The 20,936-nt window shown below is 45.6% G+C and overlaps 1 protein-coding gene across 11 annotated transcripts in view; it reads right to left on the reverse strand.

Annotated features, from left to right (window-relative positions):
• The window catches only part of ACVR1B (activin A receptor type 1B), a 34,776-nt gene extending 18,176 nt beyond the window's left edge, over positions 1-16,600 (reverse strand). For 7 of the 11 annotated variants that reach the window (XM_081596330.1, XM_081596326.1, XM_081596324.1 and 4 more), the window contains exon 1: positions 16,338-16,540. In XM_081596330.1, the coding sequence (XP_081452456.1) occupies positions 16,338-16,428 (91 nt within the window). In that variant the 5' untranslated portion in view covers positions 16,429-16,540. Of the gene's footprint in view, positions 1-11,061; positions 11,306-16,337 lie in introns of all 11 variants that reach the window. The other 4 variants (XM_081596318.1, XM_081596319.1, XM_081596329.1 and 1 more) reach the window with 4 other exon arrangements.
• Positions 16,601-20,936: the final 4,336 nt, after the last annotated feature.

A 20,936-nucleotide genomic window follows, 5' to 3' on the forward strand; every position in this document is an offset into this window, starting at 1 on the left:
TCCTTCCAATACCACCACCGCTTCTTAGAGCCATCTTCAACCCCATCTCCTTTCTCTGCACCAGAAACGCCCACAGTTTCCTGAATGCAGTGTGCGTGCTCTCTCACACAGGGTTTTGCTGCAATGGTTTTTTCCTGGCTAATTCTTACAAGTTCTTTAAAATTCAGCTTAAACGTCACTTCCTTTGACAAGCTCCCCCTGACTGGTCCAACAACCTCCTCCTCCCTTTAGCTCCCAGCAGGTACCCCTTACAAGAGGGGCAAAAAGAACAACCTCCAAAGAAAGTAACATTAGTGCCTACTTCATACGGTCACTGTGAGGATTAAATAAGCTAACGCACAGAATGGGTGCATGCTATGTCGCTTTAGTTGTGCCTGACTCTCTGCAACCCTGTGGACTGTAGCCCGCCGGGCTCCCCTGTCCGTGGGATTTCCCAGGCAAGAATACTGGAGTGGGTTGCCGTGCCCTTCTCCAGATCTTCCCAACCCAGGGACTGATCCCGCGTTTCTTATGTCTCCTGCGCCGGCAAGCAGGTTCTTTACCATTAGTGCCACCTGGGAAGCCAATGTATAGAAAGTACTCAACAAATCTAACCCATTCTGAAAGGGCCTTGGATATCATCACTTAAAAAGTACTATACACACACACACACACACACATATATATATATATATATTTTTTTTTCCCCCCAAATAGATACTATATGCAATCATCTCTGGGACTAACAAGTTTGGCTGGGTGTGTATTATCCCTAAGTGTGCACTGTTGACAGGAAATTACTGTAAATGAATTTGGTGCCTCTGAAAGTCAGTTCTGCAGCCCTGGAATCTGAAATCCTTTATTTATCCATCTAACAGGAATAGCACAGACAGCAGCAGTTGGTTCTCCCCAGCACTGTCTCCCAGGAGCCTAACCCAGCCCTGACCTCTGGGGATGGGCAGGAGAACGGCTCGACCCACCAGGGTACCGAGGTTGGGGCTCACGGTGCTGAACACAGCACTCGCCCAAGGGATGCAAGCGGCAGGGGGACCCGAGTCCCCAGCTGGACACGAAGCGAATACTATCTGGATACCAAGAGGGAACATATTCAAACTATGGCTCCTGGAGAAGAGACATTTATGACCAGTCCCGTGAAAAACTATCCTGTTGTAACTCACCCCTTTCGGCTGTAAACAGTCTATCTTTGTCTCTTCCTCTAAAACACTGAAAGGCATCTCCTGGCCTTTCAAATCCAAAGACAGATTAGAAATATCTCTGGGTCCAACCCCCCTCTCCTGCAGGCTTTCTGTAAACGACATGATCCTTGCCATCCCCGCCAAGGAAACAAACGTACTCGGACAGTGTGGATCTTCACCGCACAGCCTGTGGGATTTTTTTTTTCCACAGCGATTGATCAGAGCCCTTTCTTCTGGGAGAAATTCCAATACACACAGCTCCCTGCTGAAGGGCTTGGGGAGTGCTGTATTTTAAAGGCATTAAGTTTAAAGCAGGTACCCTTTAGACTAGGATCCCAAACACAAAAAGAATTTTAAAAGTAAATTCCTTCTAAATGTCATTCTTCTTGCTGACTGAAATTTACTTCTGCAACTCTCGGAACACTCAGCCCAAACCCCTTTGACTCACGCTGGAGTACTGCCTACTCATCAGTAAGCGCGAACGCCCATTCCTCTCTCTGTCAATGGGGACATTCAGGCACAAAAGGGGTCCCCGTGGCATGCACACCTCTCATCACACGCGCCCCGATGGCCGGCTGGGGATGAGCACAGCCTCGGGGCTATTTTCGGAAGCCAGAAGGGAAAGCGAACGACTCCCAGAGGGCTATTCTGAGCACAGTGGGACACGCGGGCCAGACCCGCGGCCGCCTTTGGAAAAGCTGCTCGCTTCGGAGTCCGTCAATTAGCAGCCGGGGAAGCAGAGCCCCTGCTCCCAGACATGCACTCCCCTTTCCCTGGTTCATGGCCTCTTTCACAGTGATTCATTCTGGAGAGCGAGCACACCCACACGTGGCTCATTATTTTTGGGAAGTACTTAAACAATCTTGGTGTAACACAGGAAAGAACAAAAGTGGTGAAATCTATGCTAGACGGGATGAAGAACGGAACTGGGAGCGGGGCCATGCGGCTTTGTGATAAGGGATTGGGCAAGTCCCTGACTCTATCTGGGCCTCGGCCGCCCAGCCAGAAAATACCATTTATGTGACAGAGACGGTCTGAAGATCAGCCCACATCTGCTGAGGGCTGTTGGTCCTCTGAGAAGGCTGCCTACATCTGTGTACAGCTCCACTTTATACCAAGAGAGTGAGAAGTCTGAAAAGGGTATTTCTGAGATAGCCATCACTACTGCCCACGCCCCTGCGAGGTTTCTGTTACTCTCTCTAGAGCCACAGCAGGGAAGCATGGCAGGAGCAGGTCACACAGACGCAAGGCTCAAACACCAGCTCTATCAGTCACATGACCTTGAACGAGTCAGTAACCTTCCTGCACCCCAGGTGCTGCCTAATCTGAAAAGTGGGGCTGTTAATTACCTCACAGGACTATGTAAGAATTACATGAAATAAGAGATTTACCCACTCGGTGGGAAAGACCCTGAGGCTGGGAAAGACTGAGGACAGGAGGAGAAAGGGGTGACAGAGGATGAGATGGTTGGATGGCATCACCGACTCAAGGGACAGGAGTTTGAGCAAACTCTGGGAGATGGTGAAGGACAGGGATGCTACAGTTCACGGGGGTTGCAAAGAGTAGGACATAGCAACTGAACAACAACAACGAGACTTAAAAACTACGAAGCAAATAGATATTCAATAAGTTTTAATCACTCCCTTCAGTGTAAAACTCAAGTAAACACATTCATGCACAATGTGTCTCTCTAACCACTAATTAGGAAGTGCCAGGTTACAGCAAGACCACAGCAAGGAACTGTTGTTTGAGTCTCAGCTCTGCCAGTAACTAGTTGCCTGGTTTTGGGCAACTCATTTAACCTTCCTGAACATCACTTTCCTCATCATTAACCATAAAGAAGGGGCTGAACCAGATGAGCTCCAAAATCCTCCAGCTGAAATCTGAATCTAGTTTGTTTTTAAATTCACATTGCTTGGATCACTGATTCAACACTGGGAAGTTCTGCTTTAATTCCACATACCTTTTTCTGAACTTTAAAGAAAGACTAGTCTTAATCATTTTTTTTTAATATTTTTTTATTTACTGGTGGGCGTAGTTGCCCTGTGGCATGTGCAACCTTAGTTCCCCAAACAGGGATCGAACCCACATCCCCTGTATTGCAAGGCAGACTCTTAACCACTGGACCATCAGGGAAGACCCAAGAAAGACTGGTCTCTAAATTGTCTTCTGTTAATATTCATTTTTCATTGAAACAAAGTAATAATAAAAGTATAAAAACATCTGAATTATGGGATTCTCTGGCAATCCAGTGGCTAGAACTCTGCACTTCACTGCCATGGGCCCAGGTTCAATCCCTGGTCAGGGAACTAAGCTCCAGCAAGCCACGCAGCATGGCCAAAAAAAAAATCTGAATTTACTAAAACTTTTCTAGTACACTAAATCACAAACTTAGCTTTGGATTTCTTTGAAAAACTAAATCTGGACTACTGATAACAGCCATTTATAATCTGTTTCATAGTGACTCATCAGGTGAAATCAGCCTACATACATGTACATAAACAATACATACCTAACACTCTCTGTGTTCCTGACCAAAGAGTTAGAAATAACACAATTAGGAAAGCTAGTCACAGGAGTCACAAAAGCAGGTTAAAAGTGATCAGAGTGAAATTCTCACTAGCATAGCATTTTGATACGAACAAGCTAGTCAAACCTGAACTAAAGACACTTTGGCAGGATTTGAACGTGTTTTCAAAGTATGATGAGAAGGTGGTCTGTGGTAGAATATCAAAGCAAATTTAATTTGTGAGAGAGGCTGTGTTTGGAAGAAGGCTGACAAGTCCTGACTTGGGCAGACTCTGTCTCGCTGCATGTTATGGAGCCGCTAACACGCTGGGTCTGAGCAAAGACAACCCCACGCAGGCCCCTCTCTCCTGCCCACGGCATACTCTGGAGGACACTCAGTCGAGGCTGTTGTCCTAACAACTAGAAATTCCCAAGAACCAAGTGGCTAAACTCACTGCCCTTCAGCCCGTATCACCAGTGGACAGGGTGCGGGAGGGGCAAGGTGGAGGCACCAACCTCAGAAGGTAAGAGGCAGCTGCAAAACACCCACACTTGTCTTGGAACATGAAGGTTCACGATGTTTTAAAGCTACAGTATCTATGATTTTTGGCTTATACGTGTGTGTGTATACACACATACACATATACTCCTTGAGGATGGTAAGTTTCATCAGTTTAGGGTGGAACATTGTCCTGTTTAGGGATACTAAACCTGTTTCTTCCAAACCTCACCGGGCAACCTTCTAGTTCCACAAGAGTTAAGATCTGGTGCCCAAATAAGCCTGTGCCTCCCCCCCCCCATTTCTCTTCAAGACTTTACAACTTGATCATAGCTGCCTCTGAGCCCTCCTCTTTCCAGATGACAGCATCCATTACACAGCCCAAACTGATGAGAACAGCCTATTACAACCTGTGATCATTTTAATTATTCTTCCTTGGACCATATCCAAACTCCCTCCAGCTTTCCTGGGACAGAACAAACACCACAATTCTACACAACTCTGTGACCCTGAAAAGCCAAGATGATCTTGGGAGAGGGAAAAGAAAGAGAACAAATTTGGAGGACTCACACTTCCTAATTCAAACTTACTACAAAGCTACAGCTATCAAAACAGTATGAAACTGGCCTAAGTACAGACTATAAATCAATGAAACAGAATTGAGAGTCCAGAAACAGATCTATATATCATCAACTGATTTTCCACAAGAGTGTCTAAAACATTTTGGGGGTGGGAAGACTAGTCTTCAACAAACAGAAATCCACATGCAAAAGAATGAGACAGACCCTTCACACCACACACCAAGATTAATTAATGTAAGTTATTACATAATGTAAGTAATGTAATTAATTCAATGTAAGTCAAAGACCAAAATATAAGAGCTAAAGTTTATATTCTAAAATTTTTAAAATGAAAATTGGGGTAAATCTTCATGACCTCGGATTTGGCAATGGGCTCCTAGATATGACATCTAAAACACAAGCAACAAAAGAAAAATAGATGAATTGGCCTTCACCAAATTAAAAAAACTTCTGTGTCTCACAGGATAATATCAAGACACTGTGAAGAGAACCTACAGAATGAGAGAAGATATTAAAAAATCATGCATCTAATAACGGTCTTGCACCCAGAATGTGTAAGGAACTCACTCTTAAAACTCGATGACAAAAAATAATTTTAAAATGAGCAAATGATTTGAATAGACATTTCTCCAAAGAAGATATACAAATGACCAAAAAGTACATGAAAAGGTGGTCAACATCATATCAAATGCAAGTGAATTTCAAATTCAAATGTAAACCAAAACCACATATAACCAAATATGGTGTTTTAGTACCTTTTTGATCATGTACAGTTTTTTGGTGAATTTATATTTCTTTCTGTATTTTTAGGACCAATCTCATTTTTAATAAGGTAAAAAAAGAGGGGAAAAAAACTGGAGGAAAAAACTTCTGTTTTTGCCATGTGATGTCCCAAGAGTGCATCTGTAGAAAAGTGCTTGTCAGCTAAATAAAAATCACATTTCATAGAAAAACAAAAACAAACAGAAACCAAACCACAATGAGATACCACTTTACACCCACTAGAAAGGCCATAAGAAAATGTTGGTGCAGATTCAGAGGAAACTGGAACTCTATACACTGACAGTAGGATCGCAAACCGGTACAGCTCCTATATATAGAAAACAGCTTGATGGTTCTCAGTAAGTTAAACACTGAATAACCATACAGCCCAGCAATTCCACTCCTAGTGCAATATATCCAAAAGATTGAAAGCAAGTGTTCAAACAAAAACTTGTACACAAATGTTCCTAACAGCACTATTCACAACCATCAAAAGGTGGAGACCCAAATGTCCACTGAACAAAGAACGGATAAACAAAATGTGGTATGCTCATCAGATGGAGTATTAGTCAGCTATAAAAAGGAACAGACTACTGACATTTACTACAGTGTGGATGAACTCTGAAAACATTATGTTGATTGAAAGAAGCCACGTATTGTATGAGTCCATTGATATTAAACATCCAGAAAGCATATTAGTGGTTATTAGGGGCTGCAGAGGGAAGAAGATGGGGAATGTTGGCTTTATGGGTTGCTAGGTTGGTTTGCTTCAGGGTAAAGAAAAAGTTCCGGAACTAGAGAAGTGATAGTTTGCCTAACATTATGAAGGTACTTCACTGAATTATACACTTTAAAATGCTTAAAAATTGTTACATGTGTTTTACCACAATTTTTAAAATACCGTAAATCTCTAAAAAGCAGTATGTATAATATAGTCTCAACTACAGAACAAAACCAACAAAAACCCAACACATGCATACACCCCAAAATGAAGGTACAGTGTTGTTCTGTGTCCTTCCCAAGTCCGTAGTCTCTCATATGTCCCAGGAACCTGTGAACTCCTAGAGGAGGGAACCAGAGTCCTTCTTGTTTTCATTTTCTCACTGGTATCCAGCACGGTGCCCACACACAGCACTGTGCTTAATAAATCTCATTCAGCAGCTCTCAGCCTAGCAATCTGAGAGGGCAGGGGGCTCTGCCAGAGAGGACATGCTTTTATCTGTTTTATATGCGTTTCCACATTTTCATTTTTGAAAGGTTTTTACTGCTTTAAGAAGACAGAAAGAAAAAAAAGAAAAAGTTGTTCAGTTAACTACTGATCCAGACAACTGTCAAAATGTTTATGAAAATCTTGAATTGGGCTTAAAAATGGAGGTGTCTGGCACCACACTATCACAAAGTAGAGGTCATGTCTGTTTCTCCAGAAAGGCTGGGGAACCGACAACAGTACCAGGCAGTAAAGTCCTGCTGCACTGAAATACAGCAATCAGGTGCTATTGGTAACAAAGATTCGAGTTGCATTTTCAGTTTTCACAATCATCAAAATTAGATTGTAAAAATACACTAAAATAAAACAAAACAAAAACTCTCAAGTACCAAAGAGCCATAATAAAGTCCAATTTTATATGTGTAGCTGGTGGTACCCAAAAAGTGTACTGGTAAAAAGCACTTCTAGCTGACTTAATAAAGGAAGCTATTTGTATGAGAGAAGAAAAAAAAAATGCACAGATTTAACAATAAGACATTTGATAAGCTTGGTATTTAATTTCAATCTGGGAAAAGGTCTCAGAGTGGGGTTTGCATAAGAGAAAGGTGTTTGAAAAGCCAGCTCCACACTATATCTATTCTACAAACTGCCTTTCTGACATTCTACTTGGAGACAAACCCAACCCCAGAGAGCTGTTTAAACAAGTTCACCCTTAAGCCTCAGGTCTAGAGAATGAAAGCTTTGTTCTCACTCAAAAGAGACGTTTGATGTTTATGCTAAGGAGACCTGTCATTGCGACTTAATTTATGGCTGGTTGTAAATGCCTGAACATCCAGCAAGGGCCCACCTGCTGCCCGGAGGAATGTCAAGGTAAAGCTGGAAGGAGTGGCATCACTATGACAGAGCATGTCCTGTGTTCCTGGGACCTAAGTGTACAAACTCGGCCGTCACATTCAGACTGTCTGCTAGTCACTTGGTATTTCTCCTTTACCCACAAGTTTATATTGACATGTACAATCTTCTGTTTTCTTTCTTTGTTGTACTTAAATAGACACACTCCTGGCTCATTAGAGCAAGGGAGCGTATTTATCAGTGGTATTTTGTATTTGCTTCCTGACCTACTTACTGCACTATGATGTGTGGAGAGGTGACAGTGTACATCACAGTTTTGACAGAGGAATAGGAATGGTTGTTTCAGACAACTAGGACAATGAAGGAGAAAAAAAATCAGCAAGGACCGAGAATAAAACTAACGAGGTTGAGGACTTCCCTGGTGGTCTGATGCTTAAGATGCCACGCTTCCAGTGCCTCTACTGCAGGGAGCACAGGTTTGATCCCTGGTTGGGGAACTAAAATCCCACATGCTGTACGTGGCACAGCCAGAAAAAAAACCCCACCAAAACCCCCAAAAGACAACTAATGAGGTTGAGATCAAGTTTATCTCAAATAAAATGGGCAGGTAGTGGAATCAACAGAGATGAAAGAGGTGAGGTACAGATTATGACGTTCCCAGTAACGCACAAATGTCTGTGGCATTTTCGAGCAACTAGGATGAAAACTGTATATACAGGAGATAATGAAATTACAGCAGGACAGAACTAGAATTATTTACCTAGGATTTTGCTGAGAGAATGGGAAAGAAATGAATGAATTCAATTAAATTATTAAGTACCTAAAATACACAAGGCTCTGTGATAGAACAAAGACATATAAGGCAGTTCCTAGGATCAATTTTCAGGGCGTAGAGGGTGGGAGAGTGGGAGGAGCAGAAAACCCTACGCCAGTGTGAACCTCTATGTTACTTATATGGACCAAAAAGAAAAGCAGAGAGGATGGAGTTACTGGCTGGGGGATAGTAGGAAGACAAAGCGGGTCTCACACTTGGAGGATGTTGGATTTGGCTGAGAAGGCCAAGATCAAGAAAAGCACAAGGCATACGAGGTCCAACATAAATGGACAATAGGACAACAATGCCAGAGTTTCAGCTAGAGATAAGGGCAATAAGGGAGACTAGACCAGACTGCATGGATCGTGATGGCAGGCGAAGAGGTATGGAGTCAATCCTGGAGCCCACATAAAAGTGACAGAGGAGGTGCACTTTCTAGAGTTGAATCCAGTGGTAGGATGGAAAGGCAGGACTAGCTGGAAAGCTACTTTAATAGTCACCACAGCACATAGCAGAGTACAGGATTTTGAGCATGTGCTGTGGAGTCAGACTTTAGGCCCACTGCTTAACCTCTATGCCCCAGTTTTCTCACCTGTAAAATGAGGATGACAGTGACTCACAGAATAGCTGTACAGAGTAAGCAATGCAGCACAAATGCCCAGTATAACACTTGAGTAGATGGTACACATTCAGGAAATGAGATGGTTTTATTATTGCTGTCATCCTAGTGAATGAGAAGGGGCTGCACTCTGTGTGGTTTTATGGTTGTTTTAACAAGCAGAAGTCAATCTGTGCGCAAACTTCTTAACGGCAAGGACAGATTCTTTCCTCAGTATCCCCCTCAACACTGAGCTTGGCCTTAGATGTTAGGAAGGAACACTGATTGAATCTGAATTTATCTACTGCAAGTGTAGAAAGTAATGTACAAACGTACACCAATGGAGAAGGAAATGGCAACCCACTCCAGTATTCTTGCCTGGAAAAGTCCATGGACAGAGGAGCCTGGTGGGCTGCAGTCCATGGGGTTACATGACTGAGCACGCGTGCATGAGGGTGGAGGGAGATGGGTTGGTAGCAATAAACTGGTAGAACTAAAAAAAAAAAAACAACAAACGTACACCAAGACAATACATGATGATCTGGGGCCAGGGGTGTTCAACACGAATATTTTTTAAAAAAATAAAAATCCTTCAAGTCATAGATTCCTCAACACATCAAAATCATTTAAAGCATCCACAATCTTCTCTCTCCACTAAACCTCACAATGTCTAGGAAAAGGTAACAGGCAGCAGCTGAAAGCCACATGTGGTCTCAGGACTTCTTTCCACATATAAGTCCATCCATGGGATGGCAGGGTGACCGGGTCTCAAGGAGCCTCAAGCCTATCTTGGGGAGTACGCTTATCCCTCAATCCTGTTTTCCTTCTCCTCACATAACCATCTGACTCACCCCATATGCATTTTTAAAAACAATACCTATTTACTATTTCAGTTTCTGTAGGTCAGAAGTCCAGGCATAGCATGACTGATATTGGCTGAGGATTTCTTGTCTAGGGCTGGGACCTCTTTCAATCTCACTCACTGCTGGCAAATTTCAATGCCCTGTGGATGAAGGACTAAGGCCCCCACTGCCCTACTCACTGACGGCCAGGGACCACTCAGCTCCTAAAGTCTGCCTGCAGTTCCTGGTCACGCGACTCCCATGGGCAGTTCACACTTGAATGTTTACTTTCTCCCAAGCCAGATGGGGCATCACTGCCTTCCTCTTCTGCAACCAGCTGAGAAAATGCTCTGCTTTCAAAGGGCCAGCTTGATTAGGTCAGGTCCACCATGACAGCGTGCCCATCTGAAGGTCAACTGATTTAAACCCTTCACAATACAGTTGACCCTTGAACAACTCAGGGGTTAGGGGCACTGACCGCTACAGAGTCACAAGCCCATGGATAACTTAACAATCACTCCACTAGATCTGCAGTTCCGCATCTGTGAATTCTACCAACCTCGTACTGCATAGTACTGCACTCTGGTATTTACTGGAAAAAACAAACAAACCACCCATGTATAAGTGGACCCATGCAGTTCAAACTGTGTCACATCGCTCGAGGGTCAACTGTACCATCTTCATTCATGTCTGAGTAAATGAGAACAGGTGTGGGTATACCTAAGGCTGGAAATCATGGGGAGAAGGGAGCAGTGGGAAGGGCTGTGGTAGACATAATCACCTTGTATTTTATTTCTTTATCGTCTATTTCACCTGCCAGAAGGTGAGCTTTGTGAAGGTAAGCATTTCATCTCCTTTTGTTTATTGGTGTATCTCTGCACCTACAACAGTGCCTGGTATATGGTAGGTGCTCAGTAAACCTGTGTTATAGGAACCTTTAGATCACCACAGCAGTTCTCAATATATGTACATATATATCTGTTTATTCACAGGCTGGAAACGGGACTTATGACTGTATACATTACAACGGTGCAGTGAAACCATTTAGGAGTCCTGGGAATTCCATACGATATGATTTTTCTCTCTGCCACAATCACTGCACTGCTTGAACAAAATACAGTCAATTCTCATTATTCATGGATTCGTATTTGTGAATCTGCCCACTTGTTAAAATTTATTTGTAACCCCAAAATCAATACTCTCAGTGTTTCACGGTCACTCACAGGTGAGCGCAGAGGGGTGACAAATTTGAGTCACCCAGCACACACGTCCCCACGGAGGTTGAATAAGAACGCTCTGGCTTGTTTCAGCTCTCATACTGTTAATATGTGTTCTTCTCATGGTATGTTCAGGGACAGGCTTTCTGTCTTTTTGTGGTTTATGCCGGTGATTTCACTTTAAAACGGCCCCAGGAGTAGTGCGGAAACGCTGTCTAGTGTCCCCAAGTTCGAGAAGACAGTGACATGCCTTAAGAGAGAAAATACATATACTGAATAAGCTTCATTCAGGCAGGCATTATAGTGCTGTTGGCCCTGAGCTCAATTTTAATGAATCAACAATATATATTAAATAACTTGTCTTTAAACAGAAACACAAACAATGCAAGGTTATGCGCTGATCAGCTGATGAAAGCATTGCAACCAGCAGGAGCAGCGGTCCAGTATTTGCTAATCCAGTGTTCAACTGGGCTTCACAGAACAGTTACTGAAAATAAGGCCACCTGACTGTGTTAGCCCCATTTTACAGATGAAACAATGAAGTGGACGGGGCTATGACGTGGCAGCCCCCAGCACACTCCAGCACACCATCCTGTTCTATTTCCTTCACAGCACTCATGACTGATAACTGTGTTTACTCATTTATTTTCAGTCTGAGCCTCTGCAATCATAAGTTCCATGAGGAGTTAGGGATTTTTGTCCCTCCTGTTCCCTGTTGCTTCCTCGTGCCAAGAAGCATTCCAGGCACACACCCAACCAAATGAATAAAGAAACCTCCTATATGTAATTGTGTAAATATTAGGGGGATTGATACTTTAAAGGGAAAGGCAGTTACTTTCATTATGTTAAATTCAAAATATTTAGCAAGACAAATGAGGCTTCAGACTAAATGGAGAGAGAAAAAAACCAAACAGAACACCACAGCTGCCTGAGGTGGCACCATGTAGGAGCCCTGTGAGCAGGTAAGACTGCCAGGGAGGCTGGTGGACCAAGACTACAGAGGAAGAAGAAAGCTACACTAGGAATGGTATTTACCCGTGACAGAGAAGCTGGAGGGCAGAGAGAACAGGCGAGATCAGAGATGCTGCCTCCAGGCCCAGCTGCAGGTTGAACCATGAATAAGGGAGAGAAGCTGAGGAGAGCAAAACCTGAGAGGGGGGACATGGGACTCAACCGGGCCATGAGGCCCCCTGCAGAGTGACAGCCTTTCAAAGGTCTGGGCACTCCCAGGGCAGGTGGAACTGATGGGCTCCCGAGGCCCTCAGCACTTCCAGCATCGGAGGGGGCTGATGAGCAAGAGGACGCCAGGATTTTCTTCTCGTGAACACAGAGAGGAAAATGAGGTAAGACCCTCTTACATCAACTCCTGCTGTAACAGACAAATAGCACAAGGACTCGAGACAAAGAGGCGGGATTCCAGAATTAATGTTCACCGCAGCTCTGAGCAAAGATTGAACCGTAAACAATAAGGATTTTAAAATTAAAACAAAAGAGCCACTTCAGTGGCTAATTTAACCTTCAAAAATAAAGAAGATCTCAAGCACCGCAGACTTGAGAATTCCATTCCACCTCAACACCCTGTGCTCCTGAGTTATTATGAGAACAGGCTGAGGCTGCAACGCAATTCAACTCCTGTTCCAAAATGCAACAAGCAGCTTCAACAGGCCATGCTGGAAGAAGCAGCACGCCTCATCGTCTCCTTGTCTCCTGATTCATATTTTGGTAGCAAGGTTACAATTAGCTCACCGGTGGCGAATAAACCTATTTATAACACAGCAGTCCACCTGAAAGACATAATCATCTAAAAAGGTTTTTAGAGGAAAACGAAGTGCAGCTTCTTCTTTTTACTGACTGCAGATTTCCAAGGTCCTTTCAGATGAAGTCCTCAGTCTAACCTTCCTGTGTTCACAGGCACCATTCCGGCCACCTCTCTGCCTCCATGTTCTTATGTAACATTTACATAGTGCCATAAACATACCCAGAGTTGCGTAAGAATGAAAACGTTGCCAAACCAATAAAGCCTAAAGCAGGTCACTCCCTCCAGACTGTCTTTGATTAGCACAGGTATGCTGCCAGGTCTAGGATGTGAGGGCTTGTCAAGAGACAGAAATTAACTTGAGGAAATCTGAAAGAGGTCCACAAAAATGCAACAGAGAACAAATTAACCACATTGTGACATGTGTTGCTTCTCTCAATCCCAGGAGTTACTCTCTGCCCCATAAGATAAAAAGTAACCCAACATTGCCTGTTCACTGAAGTCAGAAACTGCGTCTAAAAATACCACCCAGCCAACTGGCTGTCAGTAAGTCAGTCTCACAAATGTCCCAATAAGAGAGACACAGACCAGTTCCTTACTTCACAGAGGCAAAACTGAGGCAGTCACAGAAAAGTGAAGTGCCTTACTCAAGGACAACCTGTCAGGGAGCAAAGTTCTGGGGCTGGAGAGCAGCCTCCTCCCCCAACCTGGCTCTAACCTTTAACCAGAGTAGCCATTTTATGGTGTTAATCACATCTGTTCCAGAAGCTCTTAACAAAACTGATCGGAGATTCTCTTTTTCTCTACAAGAGTTCACTTCTGCTGTATTTCAAATTCATGTCCACTCAACAAAAGTGTAAGACTTGGCCTGAGATTAAATTTTTGGTTTGATCACAGAAATTCAAAATATTCCCATCAGAACCTCAAATGTCTCCCTTGTAGCTTTTGTCTTAAGAAAATGAATGTCATGTTCTGCTACTAATTCAGCTTTACATTTTTAAATACTAAAGTGAAAATGCCAAAGGTAGGCCTTAGAATTTGGTCCACCTATTAAATGGATGCAGTTTATAACCTGGAACTCAAGCTCTGTACCACTGGCCTTTTACTAAGTCGCTACTAGTTCACTATTTAACACAGACACCTATCCCTTGCTGTCCTCACACCCTGTCTTCACAGGCATAAGGGCTGCCTGGCCCTGCTGCTCCTCCTGGCCCACCTAGGGGAGCACAACAGAGGAAGTGTGGGGAGGACAGCAATCAACTTCTTGTTATCTCACAGCCTCTATGTTCCCAGAACTGATGCTTCACTTTAAGCCTTTTGCAACAGTGGTCTCTGTAGCATGCACTATTGGCAACGAGATGTGTCCCGGAAAAAACTGTAGTGTCTGGCCAAGTTTGAACGCCTTCGAGAATGTTTGCTGGATACACAACCTAATTTCCAATTAACCAAAAAAAGAAACCAACTCCCTACTATGCCCACCCATCCTCACCCTAACAAACATCCATTTCAGGAAGGTTACAAAAAAATGAACCTGCCCCATTCAGAACCAGTTGGATCATCAATTAAACATTCTTAACTAGGCTCATGACAAGAAATATCCCACCAGACACTACACCAAACCAACAGGGAAATGGCTGTTAAGAATCTCAGATATATTAGCAACAGGATAAAAATTCCTAAGGAAGGAATTTACAGATTTATTCATACACATGTAAAATGACAAACCTGAAGGCTGAATCTCCTTATTTACTACCCTACTAGAGAAATAACATCATGATACACACTCCAAAAGCATGGCCCCAAAATAAGGCCCAGCGTACATTATTCATGAAAACCATTAACTTACCAAGAATGTCAGGCTGTGTTCACATACCTTCGCCACATCTATCAGACCCCACAGCGTGTTACCTCTGCCACAGAGCAGCAAGATCCAGGAACACACACGACAGCCTTAGCAGAAGCATTAACCAGTGAACAAAGACCCCACCACACAGGCTGCACCACTGGAAACAAACATCAAGGCTGGAGGGAATGAACTTGTTTGTAAGACTCCAAAATGGGATCATGTCTTTGGTTGATTGTCTCATTTCTGAAAGAAGCCTGAACCCACCTGAGAACCATTATTTTCTGGTGGAGAGAAGAGAGCGACAGAACACACACTTGATATCCCACTGCTAGAAGGTTAGGGGCTGCTGAGAAGTCAGAGCGGCAGGCTTTGTACATGGGGAGCAAACACAGTCCTGATTGTCTCTCCCGGATCCAACTGTGGGTCAATAATCACTCCAATATAAAGGCCAAATATAACCTTCATCTGCTACCCCAATGCCAGCACAGGGTTGAGACGACTCCCTTAAATATTTTAGGGTTTCATCTGCTTTCCTCAAGCCCGTAAAGCCTCACAAACGAGACACCCAACTGAGTGTCCCACAGAAAGGTACCACTTTGGTAGTGAGAAGGATGGGGGTGCTAGCAGGGGGCAGAAGGCTGTGGGAGTTGGAAGGTGAGGGGTGTGCAAGGGTGGGGGAGGACGTAGGGGGAAGGGCTGGGAAGAGGGCTGGTGCGGGAAGGTAAATAGATCCTGACCAAGGGCCAGGAGCTGGTCCGGTGGTAGGGTCTTTAAATAATCTTGGGGGTGGGAGGCCAGGTTCGACCATGTCACCTGAAAGGCATCCACAGAGTGACCAACTGAATGGACCCCCTGCGGTGGGGTGGGAGTGGCGAGGGAGAAAGCAAATACACCCAGATGCAGATTAACCGTTCTGGAACTAGGTTTCCTAGGGTTAGAGAGATTCCAAAGCCAAGCTCCAGATAGGGGCCTGTTCGTCCCATTTCCTCCACCGAGCTTCCCCGGGGCATGTGGACTGGAGGTGGGGGTTTGGCCCCGCTGAACTCAAGGGACTGCCCGAGGGGGAAATGTGACTTGCTTTCCCAGAACGTCAGGGAGGAAGAAGAGGGAGGGGAAGAAGCACCCCAACTGCAGGAGGGAGCTGACAGAAAGGTTGAAGACCCCCTTCCCCTTTTATCTATGGTGCGCAAGGGCTCTCAACGTCAGGATACCTCGGAGAAGCAAAGACCCCATCGCCGAAGCCCCATAATCTTGGCGGGAGAAAAGGCGCCCCCCCGCCCCGCGCTGGAGCATCTGGAGGAAGGGAATGAAGACCCCCGCCCCTGGACACGCTGAGCGGCAGAAACGTGGGTCTCCAAATCTCGGGGAAGGAAGCCTGCACTCCCTTCTATGGAACATGGGGGTGCTGGGAGCGCGACCCTCGAGAGCTCCCCGAATCCAGTCCCTCCTGGGAAAGGGCTCGGGTCCCCAGGGGCCCGGCGTGAGCTCAGTCCCGGCTGGGCGGCCGTGCCTCGGGGATAAGGGGGAGCCGACCAGGGTAGGGGGTCACCGCGACTCCCCCGCGCCCCCCGCCCGGCCATATTGTGCGCGTGGGGAGGGGGCGCGCTGTAGCCAGGGGCCGCGGCGCGAGGCCTCGCCCTCGCCCGGCCCTCTCCATCCCAGCCCCCGCCCCGGACTCACCCTGGATCCCTCGGGGCCCGGACCCGCCGCTGCCGGCAAGCAGGAGGACAACAAGGGGGAAGAAGGAGGTGGCTCCGGCCGACTCCGCCATAGTAACCGCCGCCGCCGCCGCCGCCGCAGCCCAGCAGCGCCAAGCGCGCGCGCGCGCGCCCCCGGCGCCTCCCCTCCTCCCGCGGCCCGGCTCCCGCCTCCCTCTCCTCCACCCGGCGCCCGCACGTGCGCTCCCGGCGGAGCCGGCGCCGCGGCCGCCGCGCGCGCCCCCGAAGGGCGGGGCCGGGTGCGCGCGGGCGCCCGCCTTAAAGGGGAGTGTCCCCGTTAAAGGGGTGGGAGGGGTTGGCGCCTCGGCCAACCTCACCCGTGGGTGCCAAGCGCGGCGCGGAGGCCGAGCCCCACACACGCGGCCTCCGCCCAGTTCTGCACCCCCCGCAGCGCGGCGTGATCTTATCAGCACCGACCCCCATCCCTGGCATAGAACGTTCTACGAGTCCCGCGCGCTTGTTCCCGTTTCCTTCATGCCTATTGCTTAGCTTCAAGCGCCCATCACGTCCCACTGGGATCGTCGCAACCATCTCCTAATTAGTCTACCAGCCCCAGTGGCCCCTTGCGATCCGCAGGACGCACAGCCACCTGTGTGATCGAATCATGGATGCCCCTTCTTAGAATGTACAGGGCTTTTTAATGACGGTATTCAGTCTTGGTGAGGGTGCTTGCTGCGTGAAGCACTCGCATGCTGTTGGTAGGTAGAAACCTTTTGGTAAACAATTTGGCATTATGTACCAGATGTCTTAAAATGTTCATACCCCAACCTCCTATCTTCAAGAAATAATAGAGATGTGGACAGGTATTTGTGAGAAATGTTAGCTATTGCATGTTTATCACTGTAAAAGCTGGAAACAAATACTCAGTATGGAAAACATATTATGCCCCGTCCATACGATGAAACATTATTTACTAATTAAAAATTATGTTTGCAAAAATAATGACGTGAGGAGATGTTCATGAGATAATGCTAAATGAGAAAGCAAAATACAAAACTACTTACAGTATTGTTCTGATTTTGTTGATACTCTATAACTGCAAGGGAAAAAGACTGATAGGAACTTAGTCAATATTATCCGTAGTTATCACCGGAATAATTTTTTTTACTTTTTCTTTAAACGTTTCAGTATTTTCTAAATATTTTGCAAATAAACTACTGTTACTTTCAAATTTAGGGGAGAATGCTTATAAACAGTAAACTGAATCGCTCATATCTTTTTGAAAATATTCACTTTTCTTATCTTGAAAAAGAGCTTGAAATCATGAAAAGGACAGGGTTTTGGACCCAGAATTCTGGATCTGAATTCTCGTTTTCTTACTAACTGGCATGAAAACTTGGGCAGACTTTTTAACTCCCATAAGCAGAATCTCATCAAATGAGATCTAGAGGTGGAGGGGATGACCAAAGGTGGGAGTGGGGGGGTGGAGCTTCTCAAATGGAATCCTCACCTTCAAAGCTGTTACCAACCTGAAGAATACCCCTCCTAATATAAAGAAAAAACTGGACTGCTGACACACTCCGCAGACACCACTCACACACAAACACACACATGCAAAGCTTTACAGGGGCACTGTCTACACATTGGTCAGCGACTGAATGATCAAACACCTTATTTTTATAGTGCTCTGCCTCTATATATTTTTATAAGTGCTCATCCCCCAAAATGGGCATCCCCTCCCCTCTATTTTATCTAACTGATCTCCCAAACTCTGTTCCACCCGCCCTTTAGGATTCCCAGCTGTGGCGGGCACAATGTAAGATAGCCTGCTCGCATGCTCATCACTCAGTCATGTGGGACTCTTTGCAACCCCATGGGCTGCAGTCCACCAGGCTCCTCTGTCCATGGAATTTTCCAGGCAAGAATATTGGAGTAGGTTTCCATTTCCTCCTACAGAGGATCTTCCCAATCCAGAAATCGAACCTGCATCTCCTGCATTGGCAGGTGGCTTCTTTACCACTGCACTACCTGGAAAGCCCTACAGTGTAAGGTTAGTTTCTAGGACTGTCTCAAAGTATTATACCATGAACTGAGTGGCTTAAGAAATTTATTCTCTCCGTACTGGAAGCTAGAACTCTGAAACCAAGGTGTCAGAACCCTATCCTCTCTCTAAAGGCTCTAGAGAAAAGTCCTTCCCTGTCTCTAGTTTCTGGTGGTTCCCTGAATTCTTAGTGTTTCCTGGATTGGGGAAGCATAGCTTCAATCTCTGCTTCCATCTTCACATGGCTGTCTTCCCTCTGGGTCTGCATCTGTGTCCAAATTTCTCTCTTATAAAGACACCAGTTAATCCGGTATGAGTTAAGATCACTGTAACTTGATTGCATCTGTGAAAATTTCTATTTTCAAATAAGATCACATTCACGGGTTCTGAGTAGACATGAAAAATGGGGACACACTACACCACAGGACATTCACCAACCCTTGTGGTTGGGAAGGAAAAGCTGACCTCCTCAGGAGCACATCACCATGCCAAGGAGGGAGGAACTGTCCTCTCCTATACCTTGCTAAGTGCTGTCTTGTGGCTGCAAGACCAGGAGTCCCAGAGGGGACCTGTGGTTGCTTTACCCCTGGTTTACAAGGATGGTCACATAGCTGAAGGCATAGCCCAGGGAATCATAAGACTGGGTCCACAGACCGAATGCCAGCTCACTTGAGAGAATTTAACTTTGGGCAAGATATTTTACCTTCCTAAACCTTGATTCCCTCATCTGTAAAATGGAGCTGATATTAGTTCTGCCTCATAGAGATACTGTGAGCATGGATGAAGATACTGTCTGTAAGCACTTGGCACAGTCTCTGACACACAGGAAGTGATATAAAAAGAACAACTATTGTGATGATGGTGATTTGACCTTGACTATAATCCTGTGAAGTGGTTGAGGCATGTCAGGGTGTGTGCGATTTACCAATGAGGCAACTGAGACCTAGGAAAGGTAAGCCACTTGCCCAAACTCACATCTAATTAAGTGTTGAACTCTAGCTTACCGATCCTGTGCCTCTTCAACATCGCAGCATCTCGTGCTTTTCCAGGGACTAGTCTTCAAGAGCCAGCTGATGGTGAGAAATTAGACTTGATGGGGATGGGGAGCAGTGAGTTATATTCTTCACACCCTATTCCTGAGAGTTTGCAGCATCTCCTCAAGTCAAACCTTTACTGGAAGATGCATATACCTTCCCTTTTACATCCCAAGCTGTATAGAGACAGACCGCCAACTCTCCCCATGCTCCCTCCCACAGCTTGGCTCTGCTCCCATCCCTGAAGGTCTCAGCAAAGTGTCCATTTCTGTAAGCCTCCTGAATCCTAGGACTGGACCCACATCACATTCTATGAACTACTCATCTGCCTTGCTCTGTCCCTTTGTCATGGGAGTCCCCAGAGCTCCCAGGATTTACTTCTCTAGGAAAAAGTCTTACTCCCCAAGCTCCACTGATTAGACCACCCAGTGTCACAGCTGCTGACTTGGTCATGACACACCAAGGCACTCCACTTCCTAGGGGATTCAGCACAGTTTGCCTTGGTGAGCAGCAGGGTCATTCATTCCAAGAAGGCAATAGCTCATCTTCAACCATTCTGCAAGTGAGTATTGGGCACCTACGGTATATATGGCCTAACTTATAAACATGGATAAGTCATAGTCCTTGTCCTCATTGAATTTACAGTCTAATAAAGATGAGTATGAGGAAAAAGGCACAACATGTTGTATGTGCTATACTGCACACACGTGAAGGTTCAGCAGGGGCACTCCGGAGGGCTTGAACGATGCAGCTCTGCAGGGTTAAGGAGGTGGGAAAGATCTCACAAAGAGACCATGCTCCAGCTGACTCCTGGAAGACCTAAGGGTGTTCCTTGGGTAGTCAGGCCTGTTGGGGGCAGAAGGAGGCAGAAATTATCCCTGGCAGAGGAAGCAGTATGAGTAAGACACCGAGGTGAAATTGCCTGATGTTTAGGCATGGCAGCACACCAGAGGGTGCAGGGTAAAGGGGGGCTGGTGGTGGAGCTGAAAGGTCGTGTGGGAGAGAGAGACAGATGTGGAAGTCCACTTGGAAGTGTCCCTTTCTCTGGTACTCCTGGAAGGGTTCTAAGCAGGGGGTGGGGGTAAATTGATCATATGTGTGTTATAAGAAGACCACTTTGTTGAAGTAAATGAACTTCAACTTTGTGCAGATGGTTGGAGGGAGGCAAGACTGGTGGTAAGGAAACCAAAGGGGAGGCAATTCCAGTAGCTCAGACAGAAAGAGAAGGAGGACCTGACCCTAGGCAGCGGCAATGGAGATGGGGAAAAAGTAAATTCAAGACATTTTAAAGAGGTAGAAGCTACAAGATTGATTGGATGTGAGAAGTGGGGAAGAAATGGAGATGGCCATCAAGTTTCCAGCATAATCTGACTTGGGTGACTGACTACTTGGTGACTTCATTCAGCAGATTAGCAAGAGCAAGTTTGGAAGAAAGATAATGAGTTCCTCATTGGACACACTGAGTTTGTTTTCTGTTTATTTATTTGGCTGCGTCAGGTCAGCACTCACGATCTTTTGTTGCAGCACATGGACTCTCTAGCTGTGG

Source organism: Giraffa tippelskirchi, chromosome 4 (assembly GCF_054371585.1).
Source record: "Giraffa tippelskirchi isolate mGirTip1 chromosome 4, T2T-mGirTip1v1.2.pri, whole genome shotgun sequence".
Taxonomy (NCBI): domain Eukaryota; kingdom Metazoa; phylum Chordata; class Mammalia; order Artiodactyla; family Giraffidae; genus Giraffa; species Giraffa tippelskirchi.